We start from the raw sequence: 24,004 nt of genomic DNA on the forward strand, positions 1-24,004 counted from the left end.
CACCGACAGAAAGGGTTAGTTTACCATTTTTTACATCAATAATGGCTCCTGCAGTATGGAGGAAAGGCCTACCTAATATAATGGGTATTTGTGTATCCTCAGCCATGTCTAAAACTACAAAATCAACAGGGATAAAAAATTTACAAACTCTGACAGGGACATCCTCTAAAATACCTTAAGGGTATTTTACAGAACGATCTGCTATTTGCAAAGTTATATTAGTAACTTTTAAATCACCCATATTAAGTTTAACACAGACAGACGATGGCATAACACTGACACTAGCACCCAAATTACACAAAGCTTTATCAATAAAAACATTCCCTATATGACAAGGGATAGAAAAACTACCAGGATCCTTTAATTTAGGAGGGGATTTATTTTGCAATAAGGCACTACATTCCTCTGTAAAAGCTACAGTTTCTACCTCATTAAAGGCCCTTTTCCTAGTCAGAATGTCTTTCATAAATTTAGCATATGCAGGAACCTGAGTGATTAAATCAGTGAAAGGAATTATTACCTACAAGTTTTTCACAACCTCTAAGGACTTACCGAATTGTTTATCAAACTTACTCTTCAATTGTCTATTAGGGAACGGTAGTTTTATAACTGGGCTCTGCACATCTCCTCCCTTATCCTGAGGTTTACCCTGCAAAGAAACATTAGAAGGGTTAGTATCTGTTTGTAACCCTGCAGGGTTAGCAGGATTAGCGTTTGGTATAGAGGAATCTGGATTAGGAACTGGTCCATCTTCCTTTGGCATAGGAGGTCCATCATAATGTGAATCACTCCTTAGAGTGATTGCATTGGCATGATCTGTGGGATGGATTGGTTGTGATGGTAGAGCTCCCTGCTGACGGGTTTGTAGGGTAGATGAAAGTTGTGCAATTTGATTATCCATGATTTTATTATGGGCTAAAATTGAATCAATTTGCGCATCCCTACTCTCCATATGCTTTTGCATGTTAGTAAGCATTGCTCTAATTTTTGTCATTGCAGGGTCAGAAGATGATGAGGGTTGTGCTTGGTTTTTCTGGCCAAAATTAGGATGGTAATATTTCTGCTGTGGTGGAGGTTGCTGTTATGGTTGTTGTGGAGGTGGAGGGTTTTGTACATTGGTACTCCGGTACGAAAGATATGGATGGTTCCGGTAACCAGGATTATAAGAGTTGGAGTATGGGTTATTTTGGCTATAGGTTTGGAAGGCATTAACTTGTTCCATGGAACTCCTACAATCTTGCTCCCAATGCTTTACAATTCCACAATTTTCACAAAAAGCTTCATTGTTAGCAACAGTAGAAACATTAGCTACAGAGTTAGGAGTAGCAGTAAGATTATCTAATTTTTGACAAATAGATGTTAATTGAGCTTGCAAAAAGGATACGGAGTCGACATTATGTTTTCCTTTATTTGCAAACCCTCTCGGATTCCCGTATTGGGAATTGTGTATTGTCATATCTTTGATAACCTGTCCGGCGTCGTCCACATTTAAATTCATGAATCTCCCACTAGCTGCAGAATCTAAAACTGATCTAGATGAATTTCCAAGTCCATTGTAGAAAGCTTGGATCAATTGCCATTGTGCTAGATTGTGGTGGGGGCATTCTCTCTGTAGATCCTTGAACCTCTCCCAAGCCTCATATAAAGTTTCATCGGCCTCTTGATTAAAGTTCTGAATAGCACTCCTTAGTATAGTTATTCTCTCTGCAGGGTAATATTTATTATAGAAATTCAAGGCAAGAGTTTTTCAGTCAATAATACCAAGTGCAGTTCTATTCAAACCATTAAACCATAATTTAGCTTTGCCACATAATGAAAAGGGAAAAAGAATCTCCCTGATTTGGTCCTGCGTGACCCCGGCTTGTCTAATGGTGTTACAATATTGGCAGAAATCTGCAATGTGAAGATTAGGATCTTCACCCTTAGCTCCACTAAATTGCTTCCTCTCTATCATGGTGATAAATTGGGGCTTGATTTCAAATTGAACTCCATCAAGGGCCGGAGTGGGAGTAAGGTGCGGAAAATCTGTGAGCTTTGGCCGCGAGTAGTCACTGAGCTTCTTTTGGGCCGTCATCTCTGATTCTAAATATGAAGGAACTTTTGAGTCACTAGAACCAGATGGAGGGTCTCTTCGATTATTGTCTTCCTCAAAACCCGCCAGGATTTGTCTATAAAGATTCCTTTGCCTATGAAACAAGCGCTCGATCTCAGGATCGAATGGGATGTAACCTGATCCGGAACACCTGGGCATAAACAAGGAACTAAAAGAAAAATATGAGAATTGCCTCAAAGAACTAACGTTCTCTGAGACAAGAGGGGATAATCTAGACTACAAAAATAATCAGAAAATAAAAATAAAACCGTTTCCCCGGCAACGGCGCCAAAATTTGACAGGCTCAAGTTGTATTCACCTAATAAAAAATAAAACCTAAATCCACTAACTATGTAGATAGGGAAGAAGGGTCAAACCATAGGGAAACAAGTCAATTTATTCCTAATTAATTAAAAGCAATCTAAATTATCAAGTAACCAAATTGTTGTAAAAAGGTAACTAAACTACTAAAAGTAAGAGTAGGAAAGGAATAAAATAGGAGATAAATTAATGAAGGAAAAACCTAGGGCATAGGTTCACCAATAAACAATATTCCAGGGTACATCATAATAAGCAATCATCAATGCATCAATTAATCAGATTATAAAGGGCTTTCGCTACGTATTACGATCACAGAGTTAATTTACCGGTATTAAATCTCATCTCTCGAATCTCGACTTAACCATTTATAAATTAGTCCGCCTATTGAAACTAAGCCTAAACATCAATTCTCATCTCTCGAATCTCGAATCAATATTGCTAAACTCATACAATTAAATCTGGCCAAACCTAATTGCATAGCATTAAATCAATCAATAGGAAATTAATCAAGCATTGATAATCAACAATCACAAATTACCCCTACATATTATTTATTAGATCCCCATAAACCCTATAAATAAAACTACTCACACATAATTAAATCTAAACTAATCAAAACAATAAAATAAGACATGATGAAAGAATTAAAGAAAATAACTGAAATTAAAAGAGAAGAAATTGTTACCAAAAGAAATCTGGATTAAGGAATGGAATTAAGAACAAAGTTGAGAGAATTTAAGAGAGAGAAAATATTCTAAGTAGAGAGAGAAAGTCTAAAAGAGAAGGTAATCAAAATTACGTACAAAAATCGTACTTAAACAACCCTAAAACAAATCCTAATTGAAAACTAAAATCTCGGCTCCAAAAACACGCGCCCGATCGGGCGAAGGGCCGCCCGATCGGGCCCGCCTTTTTCTTCAAAGTCTTCCTAGGCAGCCGCGCCCGATCGAGCTAATGCTCACCGAATCGGGCGCGCCTTCTTGCTGGTGCTCTCTTCAGCGCGCCCGCCCGATCGGGCCCAAGCTTGCCCGATCGGGCCTGGTCTCTTCCTCGAGGCTTGGACTTTGATGGGGCTTGATTCTTTGGCCGAATCTGGATTTCCTTTTTGGGTCTTGAATACTTGGTCCAAATGCCCCGGTATCACATACCGAGCCCTTAATTACCGGCTCTAACCGATCCTGGGCTTCAAAGATGGTCGTGTCCTCCTAATGCTCGTAGTTGCTTCATAAAAAACTCGGAAAACGCTCCAAATGTGCAATTTCCTACAAAACTCAAGCAAAACTACAAAAACACTAGAAAACACTAATTAGTAATAAAAGTGGCTCTAATTAAAGAGCCAAAAACACTACTAATTATGACCAAGGGACGGGGGTAAAACACTATATAAATTGGACACATCATTTACCCTAATTGACACCCCCTACTTATTTCATATAAGATTAGAAAAAATAAGTTTAGATTAGATCAGATAAGAAAAAATTATTAAGTTATGATCTAACATGTATATTTTATCATAATTATGTGTGATATTTTATCGCTAAATATCTTTAATTTCATAATAAATAAAAATTATGAAAATAACAAATAAAATATACATTATTATGTACGAATGTAACAAGATCCAACTTGATATATTTTTAATTCATAGATTATATTACATAAATTCAAAATTCGGTTGAATCAGACAACCAATCTAGATTAGATCATATAAGACCAGATTACATCAGATCAGACTAGATTAGTTCATATATATATATATATATATATATATATATATATATATATATATATATATATATATATATATATATATATATATATATATATATGCTAAGAGCTTACCACAATAAAATGGCTACTGTCCTTTTTTTGTCCAAATTTTCACTTATTCCGTATTGTAGATCCCTAATATGTCTCCCCAAATCTAAACCCAATAATGAACAATCTTTAATCATCGTCATTGGTTGGGTTGTGACGCGGGTGCATGGAACTTGGTGGAGGGAGTTGAAGACGTGCCACGTGTTGTGACAGGTAGTCGAGCTAAACTCCTTGGTGGTCACCTCTCGGGGTTGACTGTCATCAAACTTGACTAAATTTTGTTTTCTTAGAATAAAGCTCCCAGGATTCCATGTGTTAGCCAAGAAAGAAACTTATAAATGTATGATGCAGCTACTTCATTCAGCCATATCTCCTTCGTTACAAGGAAGTTTTAGGTGATTCAAGTTGGAAGTGAAATTATAGTTCAAGAGCTTTCCAACGACAGGTCACATGCAAAATTTAAGCAAGAAACGAAAAAGTTATGAACGTTTGAAGTTGAGTTGTCCTGGGAGTCTCAAGGTGCGCCCGCTCCCCTTATAAGGAGTGCCCGCTTGCTCAGGAGGAGCACCCGCTCCTATGGGTGTCTTTTGAAGTTTTAGTAGTGAGGAGCGCCAGCTCCTACCCTTTAGAGCAGCCGCTCCCGAAGCCCTGTTTCGAGCGGACAACTTCTTTTCTTTTGTGCTTCTTTTTACTATCTTTTAATCTAGGTCTTTCATTTGTAATCCAAGGGGTGTAAATTAAGAACTTTAGGGTTTATTTGTAAAGCCTTTAAATGGGACTAAACTTTCTTTTGGGATCAACTTTGCTTAATTTTGAAATCAATGAGATTTTCTCTCTCTACCCATAATCTTTGTGATTATTTTCTTTCTTTGTGATTGCTACTTTGTAATTTTTGTGGTTACACCTTAATTAATCCTAGCTTTACTTTGTGTTAACATTGATTAAGAACCCCTATTTCATATATCTTGGTGATTGTTGAGATAGGTTTATCTTGTTTTGTTGATTTGAAATTGTTGTTACTTTTTTTCCCTTTTTTCTTGGTTTTTCTTGGTTATTTTATATCAAAATAACCAAGAAAAGAGGGGGAAAAAATCAAGTAATTAACATTGTGTATTAATGATCAAATATAGATTAAACATGTTTAGGATTAATTTAATGATTGTATGTTAATCAGAAAGCGCACATGAATATGAGAAGAATAAAGTAGAGGACTATTTAGGGCTGGTTCAATCTCTTTAACGTTGGTTTCGTACCATCATCCTCGAAGATCCAATCATGATTAAGGACCACTATGAAGTTAACGATCTATGTGATCGTGAATGGGGGGTAACCTTCACACCCATGGACGGTTTACAACTTGTAAGCGACTCTTTTGCTATAGCTTCCTTCCCTTTGAACGCCACCATGCTTAAATGCATGATCACAGTGGGGCTCAAAGTTGGTTATGGCATTTGAAATATTCCCTACAAAATACACCCATTTTAAATCTATGATTCTTCTAAAATGCTGGATCGATTGTATGAAATGATCAATAAAGGCATGCAATTGAAATTGGTTAGATGATTAGTTTATGATTTCGAAATAGAAAAGAGTTAAAAAATACTTCCTCTGTATTTTTTAGTTGAAACCTTTCTAATATCACGCTTGCTAACGCATATTTTTAACGATTAATATCTCTAGTTATTAACATTGTAAAATTATGAAGTGGAGAAGTTAATGTAACATACATCGAAACGATTCAAACAAACTTCTACATGATTACATTTTATCGTACCCATAAATCACAAAATCGAATCAAAATGTCGTGTGTGAATAGTGTATGAATAGTGTAAAATCTGTAGTTATTAACATTGTAAAATTATGAAATGGAGATATTAATGTAACATATACCAAAACGATTCAAACAAAATTCTACATGATAATATTTTATCACATCCATAAATCACAAAATCGAATCAAAATGTAGTGTATAAAAATATTATAAAATTATGAAATGGAGATATTAATGTAACATACATCGAAACGATTCAAATAAAATTCTACATGATAATATTTTATAGCATCCAGAAATCACAAAATCGAATCCAGTCAAAAAAAAATCGAATCAAAATGTAGTGTATAAAAATATTATAAAATTATGAAATGGAGATATTAATGTAACATACATCGAAACGATTCAAATAAAATTCTACATGATAATATTTTATCGTGCCCATAAATCACAAAATCGAATCAAAATTTAGTGTGTGAATAGTGTAGAAGTCAAACGGTGACAATTAAATAAAACCAGAGGAAGTAAAAGTCTAAATAAACAAATCATTGAATGAATAAAAATCATTCAGTAAAAATCGCAAAAACTTGAGATGAGTCTTAGCACTCTATTGAATTTCGAGTACCATGACATCATACATGGCAAATTGGCAATATTACAATTTTACAAACTCTCTAATTTGTGTAGTCTACCCTACACAATACATGGATACGGATCTTGATGCAACTGTCAAAAATAATACGACTCTAACATATGAAACCAAAAAGATCGGAGGGAGTACTCCTCAATTGTTTCTTGCCCTTTCCATGTTTTCAACGAATAGGTCCTCATCAATTCATCATCATATGGCCTGTAGTCTGTAGACGCATTAAGAAAAATAAATAAAGTGTCTATTATCGTTAAGTACTTGCTTGTGAAAATGTTATTATTCATATTCATTTTGAGAGAAGTTGTTATGTTTCCGACATCTCATACCTCTAACATGTTATGGAGTATGATGTAGTATTAGAATGCAAGGATAATTTTATTTGAATGTAGGAAGTACTGTAGCATTTTATAACCACTTGAAAATGCATAATTAAAAAGATTAATCAATTCCCCGTTTGTGGGTTCTTTAAAAAAAAAAAAAAAAAATTAATCAATTATTTACCTTAGCTTTGAGCACCCTACTATACTAGTTGATCTTCAAGTTGAAGTAATTAGTAGATTTGATGACTAAGCTTGAAAGTTGCAACTTATGTATAGCACCCGTTCAAGCATCCTTCATGCATGTTCATCAATTGCTCTGCAACCTATAATCAACCATTTTAGTTTTAATTTGACCTATTTTCTTATAAGAACTTTTTTTTTTTTTTTTTTTTTTTTTTTTTTTTTGATGTTAAGGAAATCTCATAAAATTAATATACCTCTTCAATGCTTCCATCTTCAATGTCAGTGTTGAAAGAAAATAACATAGTTTCATGTAGAAAATTTTCTAATTCTTCTACACTTAATGAACCTGAAATTGTCACAAAATGATAACTATTATAAGGAGAAAAACAGGGGAAAATGCACTAAAATTTCAATAATTTTTTTTTTTTTTTTTTTGAAAAATGAGTAAATTATATCATTAATTAAATACTCCCTTCAATTCCTTTTGTATCTCAGTTGTTTTATTTTCAATATGACAAGTAAAATAAAATTAATAACAAGAAATCTTCTATATATATAAAAAAAATTACGAAGTACATAAATTTATGTTGAGTTTTACGTATTATTAGATTTATCTCAACGTGTATATATTTTTAAAGTATTAACTTTTGATAATTAATTACTCCGTAAAAATTCATTGTTAAGCATATTGATGATGATAAATTACGTCAATTGAAAATTGTGGGAAAACATAAATGAGACACATAAAAATCAAATAAATTGAAGAAATAATAGACAAAAATTAAATAAATACCTTTAGATTGACAAAACCAAGAGAAGATATCAAAAACAAGTTGTTGGGACTTTTGGTTAGAATCATGGCCACCCCATTCATTTTGGATGGCCATTTGCAAGCCATTCCATTTGGAGAGGACCCTTGATATCCCTTGACAAAACTTAGACATTATGACTTCAGACTCCATATATGAATATGAGGATGATATCGATGTCGGCTTGTTCTTTATCATCATACCATTTTCCCATTGCATCATTGTTTCCATTGCACGAAACGTATACGAATATCAATACCAATATCAATATGATTGTTCTCGCTTTTGCACCTCCGGATCACCCTTACCTCCCACTTGAGGGAGGGGGGAGTTAGGGTGGTTGCGAGGATACAAAAGAGAGATTAATTATCGACGAAGTTGATATAAATCATAAAAATGAAATATATTGTTGTAAGCACTAGATCTTTAATGGATGGTACACGTACAAGTACATAAAATTTGGTAGTTAGCTAGATTTAAGGATGTAATTTTATGGCATTAGTTGTTTGGAATGATGGAGAGTAACACACGGGTTAAAGGGAGTTATATAGGTTTAAGCTTCACACATGGCCAGCTAAATAACTATAATTACTATTGTTATTATTTTTCTAGTCAATAATTACGAGTGCTCCTAAATTCCTAATATATCGTGCTAACATGCCATTTTTTTGTAGTTTGATTGGGTAACCTCTTATTTTTTAGTGGATGAAAGAATATTAATTGGTCCTTTCTGTCAATATGTAGCACCTGGAAGGCTGGATTGGTCAGCTTGTGGTGGATACTAGCAAAAATGATGACTGATCAAAGTAGTGAGTTGTGACATATAATAATAATATGAGTACAAATTTGAAAAATGGCAACCGGCCAAGAAGACTATGTACCCTACGTCATGTGAACTTCCAGCTACGGGCATGTGAGGCCGTGAGGGGTTCACTTAAAATTATATTGCATTCGAGTAATTCATCTGTTTTAATGATTTACTTACTATCTCCGTTATTTTTTAGTTGCATTAAAAGGATACTCCTTTGTGACACATTCGGCAACTGAAAATTAATGGAGGTAACACTTTTGGGGGCGTTTGGTATAAATTTCGTGAATGGAATGGAAAGGATTTATATAAGTAAGGGAAAGGATAATGATACACGTTACCTTTGATATATGTTTGGTATATTAATGGTATGAAAACAAATTGAGGAGTTTATGATTGACGAGGGAAACACATTTTGTTTCCACTAGTTGGATAAGGGTAATAATTTGGGGGATTTTGTTACCCTTTGAAAATGATATTTGTTACTTGTAGCTTATAAATTATACCAAATTAATAGAAATGTAAACACTTATTTGTTTGCATTTTCTACCTTACTAATTTTCATACCAAACACCCCTAATTTTTCGATGTTAGAAACAATTTTCACTTTGGTTGACTTTTAAAGGTCTGGACCCAATTTTGAAGGATCAATGGATTGAGATAATGGACCAACGTCCAACCCCAATGGCGCAATTACATAAAAATAAGCAATTAGTATATATTATGTGCACCATGGTGCACCTAGAAATAGGTGCACCACGACTATACTTTTGAACATTTAGTAAAAGAAATTGAACATTTTACAAAAAATGAACATTTAGTAAAAAGAATATGAACACGTCACAAAAATTGAACATAAACATGCAATTTTAATGTTCATATTTTATCAAGAAATGTTCATTTTGTATACATTAAATGTTCAGTTTATATTACAAAACTATTGAATTATTACGAGTCAGTTCAAAATTTGTCTGACTCGTAATAATTCAAAAGTTGCGATTGTTCAGATTTTTTTACTAAATGTTCAAAATATTTTATTGTTCATATTTTTTTACTAAAAGTTCAAAATTATAGGCGTGGTGCATTGCGATTGTTCAGATTTTTTTTTACTAAATGTTCAAAATTGTGATGTTCAGATTTTTTAACTAAATGTTCAAAATTCTTGATTGTTCAGATTTCTTTTACTAAATGTTCAAAAGTATAGGCATGATGCATTGCAATTGTTAAGATTTTATAACTAAATGTTCAAAATTTGCGATGTTCAGATGTTTTTACTACATGTTCAAAATTTGCAATTGTTCAGATTTTTTTACTGATTGTTCAAAAGTATAGGCGTGGTGCACCTAGAAATAGGTGCACCATGGTGCATCTTAAAATTTGCGTAAAAATAAGTCAAAGAGGCCCAGAAAAGTAAAGTCAATGAATTTAAAATATAACAAGCCCAATTAGATTAAACAAAAAGAGGAAAAAAGCCAATTAGTATTATGTCCACCATGGTGGACCTAGAAATAGATGCACCACGACTATACTTTTGAACATTAAGTAAAAAAATTGAACATTTTACAAAAAAAATGAACATTTAATAAAAAGAATATGAACACGTCACAAAAATTGAACATAAACATGCAATTTTTATGTTCATATTTTATCAAGAAACGTTCATTTTGTATACATTAAATGTTCAGTTTATATTACAAAACTATTGAATTATTACGAGTCAATTCAAAATTTGTCTGACTCGTAATAATTCAGAATTTGCGATTGTTCGGATTTTTTTACTAAATGTTCAAAAATTTTATTGTTCACATTTTTTTACGAAAAGTTCAAAATTGTAGGCGTGGTGCATTGCGAATGCGATTGTTCAGATTTTTTTACTAAATGTTCAAAATTGTGATGTTCAGATTTTTTAACTAAATGTTCAAAATTCTTGATTGTTCAGATTTCTTTTACTAAATGTTCAAAAGTATAGGCATGATGCATTGCAATTGTTCATATTTTTTTAACTAAATGTTCAAAATTTGCGATGTTCAGATGTTTTTACTTCGTGTTCAAAATTTGCAATCGTTCATATTTTTTTTACTGATTGTTCAAAAGTATAGGCGTGGTGCACCTAGAAATAGGTGCACTATGATGCATCTTAAAATTTGCCGAAAAAAGCACCAAAGAAGATATATAACCAGTCACAAGAAATTGTCTCAAAAAAAAAAAAAAAAAAAAAAAAAAAAAAAAAAAAAAAAAAAACCTACAAACTCGTAATCAGAAAACTGTCCCCAAAAAACTCTATAAAAGCACAACCAACCAGATCAAATACTTGCATTTCCAATTTAATTTCGTTTTCTTAGTTCTCAATTCCTAGCACTTTAGGCGTACCCTAGATTTAGTTTGTGAAAGCATGCATTAGTATGCTTTGGTCCTATTGAAGTTGTTTGTAATTTCTGATTGGGATTAATCATAGAGTTATTCTTTCCTCCTCGGGTTTAATTTAATCGTTAGCCTGTTTGTTTCTCAAAAAAGTTTTCTATTTGCACTTTCGCTCTAATTTTGATTAATCATTTATTGTTGTTTTTAAAATTCTTGTTGTCTAGGTTATCATTAATTACATACTCGTACACTAGTAAGGCCTCTAACTCAAAAGTTATTAGTTTTTAATGACATACCCTTAAGGTACTATTGCCCTTCTTTTTACAAGAGTGTCAAGTACCTATCAAAAATAAACATAATTAGATCACTAATTATGTAGACGGACAAATCAAATTCAAGCAATTACTAAGTAACCAAACAAAATATTGAAAACTAAAAGCTAGCTAAATAACTTAATAACAAAATTCAATCTGAATAATAAGAGAAATCAAATTATAAAACATATAAGATCAAGCAGCATCACCACAAATGAACTTTAATCAATGCAATAGTCATTCAATCCATAAAATATAAATTCAATTAAAAAGAGGAAAAGTAATTCCTAGATTGTAACAAAGGTCTTTTTCGAGTTATCAATGACTTTCCTAATCACATTAAGTTTATTTCCGTGAAATCATGCAAATTAAGGACATTAAACACACTACTTATTAATATATATCATAGTAAGGTAATATTTGTTGCAGATTTAGGATTTATTTTGTATACTTATCGTACAACATGATTAGGACTAGTCTTGTAATCCTATAAAAATTAACACAAAGTTTCAAATGTGGCAGGCCACTCCGTATGGCCAACCTTTTTAGGTGTTATTTCGTTAGTGTAATAAGAGTTACTTCGCTAATGTAATAGGGGTTACTTAGTGGGTTATTTCGTCAATGTTATAGAAGTTAATCGGCCAGTGCTACACGGGTTACTTCGTCAGTGTTATAGGGGTTACTTTGTTCTTCTATATATAAGTGGCCATACAGTGTGGCCAACCACACGATGGGCTAATATATTGATTAATCAATGGTACACACTCAGATTTGAGGAGTATTCCCCAAATCTATCATTCATCTTCCTAATCATCCATTCAACGTATGTGACGAACTCCAAACCTAATTCATTTATTCAAATTCCATAAAATCCAACTTCTGTTGTGATTGAAACGATAGATTGATAACAATATTAATTCACTAATCTAGTATTGGTATAAGCACAATTTAATAAAAAAATAATTTTTTTAAAAAAAAATAATTTTTAAAAAAAAAAAAAAGCATGTCAATTGCAATTATTATTAGAGAATTTAAAGAATTAATTTAAGCATCAATCATAATAGGGCTCTGCTAGATTACGAAATAAAAAATTATCTAAAAAGATTTTTGCAAGAAAAGATGGAGAATGATTTTGGAGGGAAAATATTACACCAGAAACTAACACCTGTCATTCTTGATTTCTGTTTTAGTATTATACTAGATTACACCTGGGCGATGCACGGATTAAAAAAATATTAGAGTGAAATAAATTGAATCTATTATTTAATTCCCGATAATTATAAATTAGATCATAAAAATACATCTTTCATTATAAATTACTAAGTAACAAAATATAAAAATGAAAGCCATAATGATCTAGTCAAATCATATGCATACTTATAACTAAGGATTGTGTAAGTAACCTAGCTATAAAGTCATGTACTAATAGACTAATAATATGGTTGTTTGTTATACAAAAATGCACTTATTTAATTAGTTCATTTTTGTATAACAAACAAACATATTATTAGTCTATTAATACATGACTTTATAGCTAGGTTGCTTGCACAATCTTAGTAATACCCACACACAAATAACAGTAAAACCTTAAACAAAAAAAAAAACAAAAACAAAAAAAAAAAAGTCAAAGTCGTAGTTACCTAAATTTTTTTAGCTCAATATCAATTTATTTATTCCAACCAATAAAAAATTATTTATTTATTTACTGACAAAGTCAAAAGATTGAAATGAAAATGATTGAAAATAACCAATTCAAAAAAAAAAAAAAAAAAAAAAAAAAAAAAAAAAACACACACAAAAAATATACTTCCTCCGTTCTTTTATTATTGTACCACTTGCCTTTTTAGGAAGTTTCACAAATATTGCACCATTTCCTCTTTAAGAAAAAAATTATTTGTGTTCACACTACAAATATTCAACATACCCTTGCTTTTTCACACTTACTTTTTAGTTTATCAATATGTCACATGGACAATTTTGTATTTTTACCTTTCTCTCTCTTACTTTTTTCCACTACCAAAATATTAGCACCAAACTCTTATGGTGCAATAATAAAAAAACAGAGGAAAAATTTAACATCATAAGTGCATTAGGCCGGATTTTTTTTTTTTTTTTAAATGAGAGAACGACAGGTATACAATTTGAGGAGAGGATTATGTCAGCAATTTTCTGTTTTAGTAATAGTTAATAGATATTGTGGGATATGAAATGACAAATTAGTTTAAGTTATACTCCGTATTTTTGAAGTATAAGAGATAAAAAGACTATTTTTATATTATACTTCATATTTTTATGTAAAGTGTACTAATTAATTCACCTTTTCTTTATCATGGTGCAAATGAAACATTTTATTTTCTTACATAAATGTACAAGTTGCGGAATGCATAAAGACTTTAACATTATGTAATACATTTAATTTAATTGAGTGAGTTATAAAGACATGTGGCATATGAGCTATTGAGTTGTAAGGACATGTGGCATATGAGTAAGTTGTGAGGACATTTGACATATGAATGATTGTGGTTTGTGTTTTGAAATACTAAAGTATAGAGTATTGATATAGATATAGATATAGATGTGTAGGCCTTATATATACTTCCTCTGTTTTTTTTTAGTTGACACCGTACGACTTTTACACTATTCATAAACTACACTTTGACACTTTTTTTTGATTATAAATACGATAAAATATAGTCATGTGAGATCTTGTTTGAATCATACTTCCTCTGTTTTTTTTAGTTGACACATTTCTATTATCACATTTGCCAACGCATGTTTTTAACGCTTAATAACATCAATTATAAACATTGTAAAATTATAAAAAGTGGATATTAATAAAATATACTTTGAAATGATTCAAACAAGATCCCACATAAATATGTTTTATCGTACCTATAAACCACAAAAGCGAGTCAAAGCGTGTTGTGTCACTTGTGTGAATAGTGTAAAATTCAAACGGTGTAAACAAATAAAACTATTACAAAATGTGGTCAAAGGAAAAAATGTGAATATAAAACTATGTTTAGATGAATTTATATACATAACTATTTTTAGATGAGTTTAATTCATATTGCCCAACATACAAATACAAATACAAATACATATACAAAAGTGGTCAAAGGAAAAAACGTGAATATTACAAAGTTTCAAATATTGTAGCTAAAAGTGAATGGAGGAAATATATATATTAGAAAAAAAAAATATTACAAGTTGTTACTCAAATTGCAGTTGTCTTATGAGTAATTAATATTGTATATATTGCCTATTCCTCTAACTGTGTTCAAGAGCTTGAAGCAAATAAATTTATAATTGTTGGAAATATTTTTGGAAGCTGTTTCGGGGGTTTTTGTCCCTTGGGAGAGTTACAACACTGAAACTGGATTCGACTGAGGATGCCTGTACCTGCAAAGCAAACAGACCGCCGGATGGTCGGTGGTCCGCCTCCGAAGATTAAGTTAGTAAACGTTCGGTAATAAAACGTGCGGAAGTAAAGTTTATCTGCTCGGATTCCAAGCTCAGGTAAAGTGTTGTGTGTTCCTTGAAAACGACAGCTCTGTGGTAAGTGACGTGTTGTCTCGTATTGCGTGTATATCCTCTCTCGTCATAAATGACAGAATGTCCCTATTTATAGGGTCCTTTTGAAAAGTGTGCCCCTCCTAGGATCTGGTGACCTAGGAATTAGGTCACGCCGTTTTGCGGCGCCACGGGATTTGGGCCTTTGAAGGCCGCCATCCCAGGGCCAATACCTGAGTGACACGTGTCACTGAGCCCAAAAGGATTCTGAGGCACCTTTTGGGTGACACGTGTCGCCACCTAAATGGTCCCTGCTGGATCTTCAATCCGCGTAGGACAGAGAAGAGTCCACACTCCACGTGTCATCATTCCATAGGTCCGAATGGCACCTATATGGAGGACACGTGGTGCTTTCTGATTGGGCCACCTGGCCGAGTATAAAATACCCAAATCATTTGCCCCTCACAGGGGTCACGTGCATTGCACGTGACTCCTGTGACAGGTGTCAGTACCTGAGTGATCAGATTCAAAAATTACTGGAGGGAAAAAGTCAGGGTTTTACCCCCCTATAAATAGTGAGGTTTGACCCCCCCCCCTTGGATTCACACCTTTGCGAATCTTGGACTTTTTGACTTAAAGAATCTCAAAATTTCCTAAGCGTTTTTCAAGCATCCGACACTCGGCCAACAGTCCGACCGTTCTTTAGTCAACCAGGCGTCTTTCTCCCTTCTTCTAAAGGTAACGCCTGTATTTCCTTTTACTCTTCATTTTTTCTTTGTTTTCGAAAAAATGGTTCCCCAATTGCATGCGGCACGGCGTAGGATAGTGATCAGCCGGTCACCGGGGACGGCTGAATCTAGAACTAGCAGTGCCGAATGCTTGGCCAAAGACCCTGCTTTGCGAACTTCTCCGAATCCGACCGTTTCCGTGTCTGTGCAGGACACTATGGCCAGAATCAAAAGAACAGCAAGGCAGTGTAGCTCCGATGGAGTTTTCTACCATTCGGACGGGTCGACTGTTTATTCAGACGGCTCAATAAGAGTGCCTCGAAGTGAGCTGTCGGAACACCCTAACATCCCTTCTTATCTTCCTCCAACCCCCACCTATTACCATTCGCCCACATCTAGTGGAACTCCCAGTGATGGAATCCTGGGGGAGGCGGATGAAGAATATCAACCCGGGCCTTCTGGAAAGGCGCCGGAAGAGAGTCTAGGGGAGGACCCCGCTGGCACCAGTCGGCGGTCCCCTAGCTCTGATGAGAGCTCTGATGACGAGTCGGCCTCGTCATCTTCTTCAGAGAATGCCTCCATAACTTCAGAGGAGGCTAGATCAAAAATAGATTCTGCCAGAGAGTCCCTGGCAGTAGATAAGGGGGAAAGCTGGGCCGAGCCGAGCGCTTCCAGGCGCTTGGAAAGAGCCCCCTATTATCAGCATGTTCCGCCCGGCAGGCGGAGCTCCATGGCATCCGGCCTTGCCAATTTTAGGCGCAAGGTCGTCCTAGGCTATGGCTATTCTTTGTCGGTCCCTAACGATGGCGACACCATAACCTGGCCGAGCCTGGCCAGCTATCAGGACAGAGCATTCGACTGCTATGAAGCGGCCTTCCAAGCTGGCCTCCGCTTCCCTCTCCATCCGGCCGTGGAGAGGATCTTGGACGGATACCAACTGGGTATCTGGCAACTTGTACCCAACTCCTGGATTAATATTCTGGGGTACGTTGCCGCCTGTGAGATGCTGCAGGTGGAGGCGAGCTTTGAAGCGTTCGCCCACATGCACTATCTGAGCAGGGCGCCTGCTAGGGGCGGTGAGGGCTGGTACACCTTGACCACTTGCAAGGGGTACATGATGGCTGTTGGCAAAGAGAACAAGTGGAAAGACTGGAGGACTAAGTTTTACATAGTCAAGTCTACCAACAGCCGCTTGAACCAAAAGTATAACAGATGGAATAAGAATCCACCTCTCCTAGCAGGCAGGAGCGCATTGCCGCCTATTCCCAGGCGGGCAAAGGAGGAGATCATGGACGCGGGGTTGTTTACCGTGTCCGTGTGGACGAATGATGAGGGGGACAAGGAGGTCACCCCTCAATGTTATCTCCCTTTGTACAAGTGGTTTGAAGAAGGAACATTCTTAGCCGCCTGTGGGCTAAGTTCTGAGATGCCGAGAGGTAGTCGGCCGTTTGTTTTATATGCAATTTACTTTTGCTTTTCAGTACTTGTTTAATGATGCTAACACTTGTTCATTTTTGCAGACAAAGCAATGGAGAAGCTCTCGGCCACAAGGAAGCCGGCTGTATCTGCTGCTCGATATAGGTCGAATGTCCTAAACAGGGCAGAAGCAACCACTCACACCAAAGTGGACGAGCAGAAAACTGGCGGCACCTCCAAGGTAGGAAATTGTTATACTTTCATTTCTGACCAATATTAAATTTGCCCGAATGATTTCTAACTTGTGTTTATCTTGTGTTGATGTAGGGTACGCCTTCCAAATCTCCTTTAAAACCATCCGACCCTAAGGTCCAAAAGACAAGGGCGGGTGATGTGAGCGCATCCGGCAAGGGCGGCCGGAAGCACATTGCTCATAAGCCCAAGAAGGGCCCAGACGCCTCTTCTGTCGAAGCTGAAAAGGAGATCAGCAAACCGGATGCTCAGAGGGCATCGAAGGGTGGCTTCAAGCAACCCACCGCTGCTGTCGGCTCAGCAGGAGAAAGGAGGAGTCTGGGGAGAGAGGAGGAACCGAAGGACGGTAAAAACCATTCGTCTTTATTGTTCTTCCATTTAGATATACTTGTGTTATTTTTCTAACTTTCTTTCCTTCTCAGTTCCTGTGCAGAGGCCGACTGTAATCCAGATGGCCAAGTCCATGCTGAGGGCGGTTGATCCTGACGACAAGGCGTTTGTCAGAGGAGTCGGCACCCTGGACATGGATGGCATCTTGGGGAACCTCTGCGAGGTATGAGTCTTAACTTAAGCAATTCTTTTTTTTTTTTTTTTTCTCAAGTCTTTATCCGCCTGGTTTTAACCATTCGGCTCTTTTTGCAGGCCATGCTGCGCGTCCAAGGGCTCAGGCAACCCCTCAAGGAGAAGTCCAAAGAGGTAACAGCCGCTAAGGCTCGGGCCGAGTCCGCCTTGGATCGAGCTCAATTTGATATTGCTCAAAATGAGTTTCTGACGTTTGATATGATGTATTCGCAGGCGGAAGCCAATATGCAGGTGAAGAAGGACCTGGACTCGTCCCTCCTGCGCATCACTTCCCTTAAGAAAGAGATTAATCTTAAGGAGAAGCTCGAGCCTCTTCAAGATGCCAAAGAAGAGGCCGAGAGAGCCAAGCAGAAGGTGGGCCGTCTGGAGCAGCGCCTCAGCAACCAGGAGCACCAGCTGAAATCCAAGTTTGAGTCCGTGGCTGAGCAAGAGAGAGAGGCTCTTGTTAAGCAAATGATGAGCGATTATGATGCCATCATGCGGGACACTTGGGCGGCTGTGCATCCAGACTCAGACTATCAGACTTGGAAATCCAAGTTTGATGAAGCCAGCAAAGCATTCGACGCTCGTCTTATTGAAGAGGCTGAGAATGCTGCGGCCGAGGAAAGCTCTGGGTCCGACTCTTCTGGGGAGTCGTCCTCTGGTGGTGAGGAGGAAGATCAGGCGGAGGAGCAAGAGAAAAATGATGAAGAGCAGCCGAAGGACAACAGGCCGGCTGCCAATGAAGAGGCTCTCCCCTGATCACTTAAGCTTTTTATTTTTTCTGTTTCTGCGTCCGAATGGCCAAGTACTTTGTTTTTCCGGCCTTCGTGTCGAGTATTTGTATTTTTACCGACCGAGGGGTCGGGTAATTTGACAATCTTTCTGGCTTTGCCAGATAACAATCTTAACCAATCGTCTGGTGGCGATTGGTCTTTTTTAATTTGAATCATTCGGCCATTTGGCTGAAGTTATCCATATTCTGTCCTTTGAATTTTTTGAATTTTTCATTGCATGTTTTTGGCTAAGTATTATAACCTGTATAGCATGCGAATGTTCTTGCCCCTGGACGGATGTCGAGTGGTTTCGGTTTATTGGATTGATTGAGTTAGAAATTGTTGATACTTAGAAGAGTATTTATGGTTTCTAAGTCAATCAATCACTATGGTGATTGCCCCAAACCACGCGGCAGACGTCCATCCAGAATTGGCAAACATAAGTGTTCATTCGGCCATTGGCTCGAACTAAACTCAAATTTCCACCTTAGCTAATTTGCTAAGGGGAAATCTCCGCCTGTTCTGCCCCATAAGCAAAAACAGGCGCCTCCGGCCATAGGCCTCTTTGAGATTAAATGCTAAGTTTGTAACTTAACCAATTTTGTTTAAAAATAATTGTCCGCCTGTCTTGCCCCATAGGCAAGGATCAGGCGTCATCCGGCCAATAGCCTCAATAAGTGCTAAGTAGTTAACTTAACTCGTATATTAATCAAATATTCCGCCTGTTTTTCCCCTGAGCAATAACAGGCGCATCCGGCTTCATGCCTCGCTTAGCCTCTACTTATGAAACAGTGACCATTTCTGAACTGCGCTAGGACAGATAGAAAATTCGGGTCTTTTAGATTTCACTTTCGATTAAAAAAAACGACTGCGAATGTTGCCTTAGCATTCGGTAGGGCCGCTTGATATATTTGTAGAGCAATGTGCCACCCAAATGGGAGATGCTTCTCCTCGACGAATTCGCCCGAATGGACGTCGCCGGTTATCTGACTCATGTTGGAGCAGACGGTCATACTCATGTTGGAGCAGAATGTGACCATTCGGTCTATTTTTTTTTATTAACATCCGTCCATGGGCCTCATCATGATTTTATCTGGCCTTAGGCCTCTTAAATGATTAAGTCAAGTGTTGGTATAAACTTAATGAATTTCGTAGGAACGATTGTTCTAAAACAATCGGCTCCTTTAGAAGGATTGGAGCGTCTACTGTTGGGACAGACGCTCTACAAACGTATTGGCCGTCTGTATTCAGGCGACACTAAAAAACTTAAATAAAAAGTTTGGGAAATGAAGGCATATTCTCATTATCAAGACTCGAGATTATAAAATTGAGGTCTTCACATTCGTACTTAGAAGTAGTACTTTTTCAAGTTGTCTACATTCCAAGTTCTGGGCAGCTGCCTGCCGTCTGGGTCTTCCAGGCGGTAGGTGCCGTCTCTTACTTCCTCATAGATTCGGTAGGGGCCTTCCCAATTTGGGGTTAGCTTTCCCTGTTCATTCACCCTACCGACTGCCTCCATTTTCCGTAGCACAAAGTCCCCCACTTTGAGAGGACGTTTGTGTACTCTTTTGTTATAAGCCCGAGTCATTCTCATACGGTATATCTCATGGCGCAAGGCAGCATTGCCCCTGCGCTCTGGAAGTGAGTCCAATGCTAGGCGCATGGCCTCCCAGTTCGCCTCTTCATCATACAACATGATTCGAAGAGTCGGCTCATAGTGCTCAATGGGCAGAACAGCTTCTGCTCCATACACCATAAGGAATGGGGTTTCTCTAGTTGCCCCTTTAGCAGTCGTTCTGATGGACCAGAGGACGTGTGGTAATTCATCCGCCCAAAGGCCACTAGCCCGCTCAATTTTCTTTTTAATCCCGTCTGAGATTAACTTGTTGAAGGCTTCAACCTGGCCGTTTGCTTGCGGCCGGCCGACTGATGCACAGAAACTTGAGACCCCCTGGTCTCCCAGCCAAGTCTTGAGTTGAGGCGTCTCAAATTGAGGACCATTGTTAAAAACCATAGACATGGGCACCCCGAAACGAGTGATTATATTCCTCCAGATGAAGGAAATGACGTCTTTAGTCTTGATGTTTTTGACTGCCTCCGCCTCTACCCACTTGGTAAAGTAATCCACAGCCACCAATATATAGCGCTTGCCGCCTGGTGCAGTCGTATATGGCCCAAGAATGTCCATGCCCCATTTGGCAAAGGGTATTGGGCTGTGGATGGCCGTCAGGTCTATAGCCGGACGATGGATGAGCTTGCCAAACTTTTGGCACTTGTCACATTTTTTCACCATTTCCATGGCATCCGACTCCAGGGTTGGCCAGAAGTAAAGCCACCTGGCCTTGGCCGCGAGGGATCTGCCGCCTATATGGGAGGCGCAGAATCCCGAATGCAACTCTTCGAGGACTTCCTTACCCTTTTCAGGGGTAACACACTTCAACAGGGGTTTCAAAAAGCCAGCCCTGAAGAGTTCTCCTTGTCGCAACTCGAAGTTAGCTGCTCGTTTTTTCAGAACAGCCGCCTCCTGTGGTGAGTCAGGGAGCGTGCCATCTGCAAGAATTCCAATGGGGTTTTCCTCAGATATACTTCTTTTTTCCATGACCTCCCAGAAAACTGACTGAGGCGTTTCACCGGAGGCGGATGATGCCAGTTTAGACAGAGCATCCGCCTGATTGTTTGAAGACCTGGGCACTTGAGTTAGATGAAATTCTTCAAGTGACCCAACTTCACTCTTGACCGCCTGCAAATATTTTATCATGGCCGGATGAGTGGCCTCGTACGTTCCATTAACCTGGAGTACGACCAGTTGAGAATCAGAGCAGGCGGCTATCTTCTTTGCCCCTGCCGCCTTGCAGTACCGGATGCCTGCCAGCAAGGCCTCATACTCGACCTCATTGTTAGAGACCTGAAACTTGAACCGTAGTGCGTATTCGTACTTATCTCCTTCAGGAGACTGACAGATAATCCCCGCAGCACAACCGTTAACAGTGGAGCTCCCATCCACATACACTTTCCAAACCTGGTCTGAATTTTCCGGAACAACCGGCCTTGTCATTTCGACAATAAAGTCAGCGAATGCTTGTCCCTTTATTGCCTTCCTTGGTTCGTAAGTGATTTCTAGTCCTTGCATTTCAATCGCCCATTTGAGCATTCGTCCAGAAGACTCCAAGGTTGTGAGTGGCCGTTTGATCGGTTGGTCAGTATAGACCTCTACCGCATGCACCAAGAAGTAGGGTTTAAGCTTCTTGATGGCCATGTAAAGGGAAAGGCCGAATTTCTCAACCATGGGGTACCGAAGCTCCGCGTTTCTCAGAACATGGCTAATGAAATACACCGGGAGCTGGATGTCGTCTCTTTCAGCTAAGAGAACGGCACTGAGGGCATGATCAGAGACGGCTAAGTACATGAAGAGCGTTTCTTTGGGCAGAGGGCTAACAAGCCTCGGCAAAGAGTGCAGATGAGTTTTCAGCTTTTGAAAGGCCGCCTCTGCCTCATCCCCCCATTCAAAGTTTGTCTTCTTTTTTATTGCCTGGAAAAAGTAGAGGCACTTGTCGCCTGACCGACTGAGGAATCTCCCCAGGGCCGCCAGACAACCTGTTAGTTTTTGCACTTCCTTCACAGTACGGGGCGACTGCATGTCGATCACCGCCTGTATTTTCTCAGGGTTGGCCTCTATTCCCCTTTGGTCAATCAAAAATCCGAGAAACTTCCCAGACTCAACACCAAAGACACACTTTTTTGGGTTAAGCATGACCTTGTGCCGCCTGAGTGTGGCGAATGTTTCTCGGAGATCAGCAAGGTGATCCGCCTGTTGTTTGGATTTGACTATCATGTCATCGATGTACGCCTCTACATTCCTTCCGATTTGATTAATGAAGACCGTATTAATCATTCGTTGGAAGGTAGCAGGCGCATTCTTCAAACCAAACGACATCACCGTATAACAGAACAACCCCTGATCAGTGACGAATGCCGCCTTTTATTGATCTTTTTTCCACAGGGGGATCTGATGGAAACCTGAATAGGCGTCCATGAAACTCATCAGGGCATGTCCGGCTGTTGAGTCGACCAGACTGTCGATCTTAGGCAATGGATAACTATCCTTTGGACATGCCTTGTTGAGGTCTGTGTAGTCAACACACATCCGCCAAGTTCCATTCGGCTTTTTTACTAACACAACGTTAGCTACCCACTCAGGGAAATTGCACGGTCGAATGAACTTGGCGTCTAACAGCTTTTTTACTTCGGCAGCTGCCGCTTGACTTCTTTCTTCGCCGTGGTTTCTTTTCTTTTGCCGGATGGGCTTCTTTTTAGGATCCACGGCGAGTTTGTGGACAGCGAGATCCGGGCTGATGCCTGGCATCTCCTCCACTTCAAAGGCAAAGATGTCTTTGAATTCCCTTAGCAGCTGGTGAAGGCTTTCACCCAGCTTTGCAAAAGCAATCGTCCCCACCTTAACAGTCCGCTCTGGACGGCTGTCGTCCAGAGGGATATCAATGTGTTCACCAACAGGCTGGGGACGAAGATCATCCGACCGTTCCCCGGTCAGTGATTGCTATTGCTTTTCTTTTTTAACCACCACCAGCTGATCAGTCTTTCTTTTCTTTCCGGCTGGTGGGGCCGACTGATCTTCCTCGACATCGTCGAGGTCGATTGTTTGCTTGCCCCGACCGGATGCTACGGTCGCGGGCTTGACATCCGAGAGGTAACACTCTCGAGCCGTCTTTTGGTCCCCATTAAGGGAACCGACTGTTCCATCATCCTTCTCATACTTGAGTAGCATGAGAGCAGGGATGATGACGGCCTTACACTCATTAAGAGTGGGACGGCCAAAGATGAGGTTGTAAGCCGTGAGCTCTTCAACCACTAGGAAACGGATGGTCATGTGCCGACCGTCTCCCCTGCTTCCCAGGCGGACAGGTAGGTCAATTCGTCCGACTTGGTGCACAAGTCCTCCCCCAAACCCAACAAGGGTGTGGGTGACCTCCATCATGCTATCCGGTTTTCACTTGAGATTGGATAAGCATTTGAGGCTGATGAGGTCAGAGGAGCTTCCTGTGTCAATCAGAATTCGGCCAACCAGCTGGTTGGCGACCTTGCACTCAATGACAACAGGGTCATCATGCGGCCGACGGACTTTGCCTCTGTCCTGCTCGGTGATGACAACTTTAGGGAAGGTCCTTGGTACCCCGAATAGTTGGGCCACCACCGGCAAATCCGCCTGCTATGGTGTACACCGGTTCTTCATCAGTTTCAGCACTTACAGCAGGCTGGGGAGTCTTTTTCTTGGACTGCCCCGGATTTGCTTTTGA

The 24,004-nt window shown here is 38.4% G+C and overlaps 1 protein-coding gene and 1 non-coding gene across 4 annotated transcripts; one reads left to right on the forward strand and one right to left on the reverse strand.

Annotated features, from left to right (window-relative positions):
* The first annotated feature begins 1,586 nt into the window (after positions 1-1,586).
* LOC145633333 (small nucleolar RNA R71) lies at positions 1,587-1,693 on the forward strand. Its single transcript, XR_014112665.1, has one exon. It is a non-coding gene; the product is annotated as a small nucleolar RNA R71 (small nucleolar RNA).
* Positions 1,694-6,444: 4,751 nt separating this feature from the next.
* On the reverse strand, positions 6,445-8,546 carry LOC145630607 (uncharacterized). 3 transcript variants are annotated; one of them, XR_014112121.1, is made up of 4 exons: positions 7,948-8,546; positions 7,409-7,500; positions 7,153-7,294; positions 6,445-6,859 (listed from the first exon to the last, which is right to left on the reverse strand). XR_014112121.1 is itself a non-coding variant. In XM_081682834.1 (3 exons), the coding sequence occupies exons 1-3, from the start codon at positions 8,192-8,194 to the stop codon at positions 7,238-7,240; spliced, it is 396 nt and encodes a 131-aa protein (XP_081538960.1). In that variant the 5' UTR covers positions 8,195-8,546; the 3' UTR covers positions 6,867-7,237. The 3 variants fall into 3 exon arrangements, 1 of the variants encoding a protein (XP_081538960.1); XR_014112122.1 differs by having other exon boundaries at positions 6,445-6,852; positions 7,153-7,287; positions 7,948-8,545; XM_081682834.1 differs by lacking the exon at positions 6,445-6,859 and having other exon boundaries at positions 6,867-7,294.
* Between the last annotated feature and the right edge of the window lie 15,458 nt (positions 8,547-24,004).

This window comes from Chenopodium album, chromosome 5, assembly GCF_948465745.1.
Source record: "Chenopodium album chromosome 5, dcCheAlbu1.1, whole genome shotgun sequence".
Lineage (NCBI taxonomy): Eukaryota > Viridiplantae > Streptophyta > Magnoliopsida > Caryophyllales > Amaranthaceae > Chenopodium > Chenopodium album.

Bases quoted from the DNA above. Each gene is read 5' to 3' on its own strand.
- LOC145630607 (XM_081682834.1), bottom strand. From the start codon at position 8,194: ATGGAAACAATGATGCAATGGGAAAATGGTATGATGATAAAGAACAAG. The intron at 7,501-7,947 runs GTATTTATTTAA...TGACAATTTCAG, and splicing joins TTGGTTTTGTCAATCTAAAG to GTTCATTAAGTGTAGAAGAA. The intron at 7,295-7,408 runs GTATATTAATTT...GGTTGATTATAG, and splicing joins AAGATGGAAGCATTGAAGAG to GTTGCAGAGCAATTGATGAA.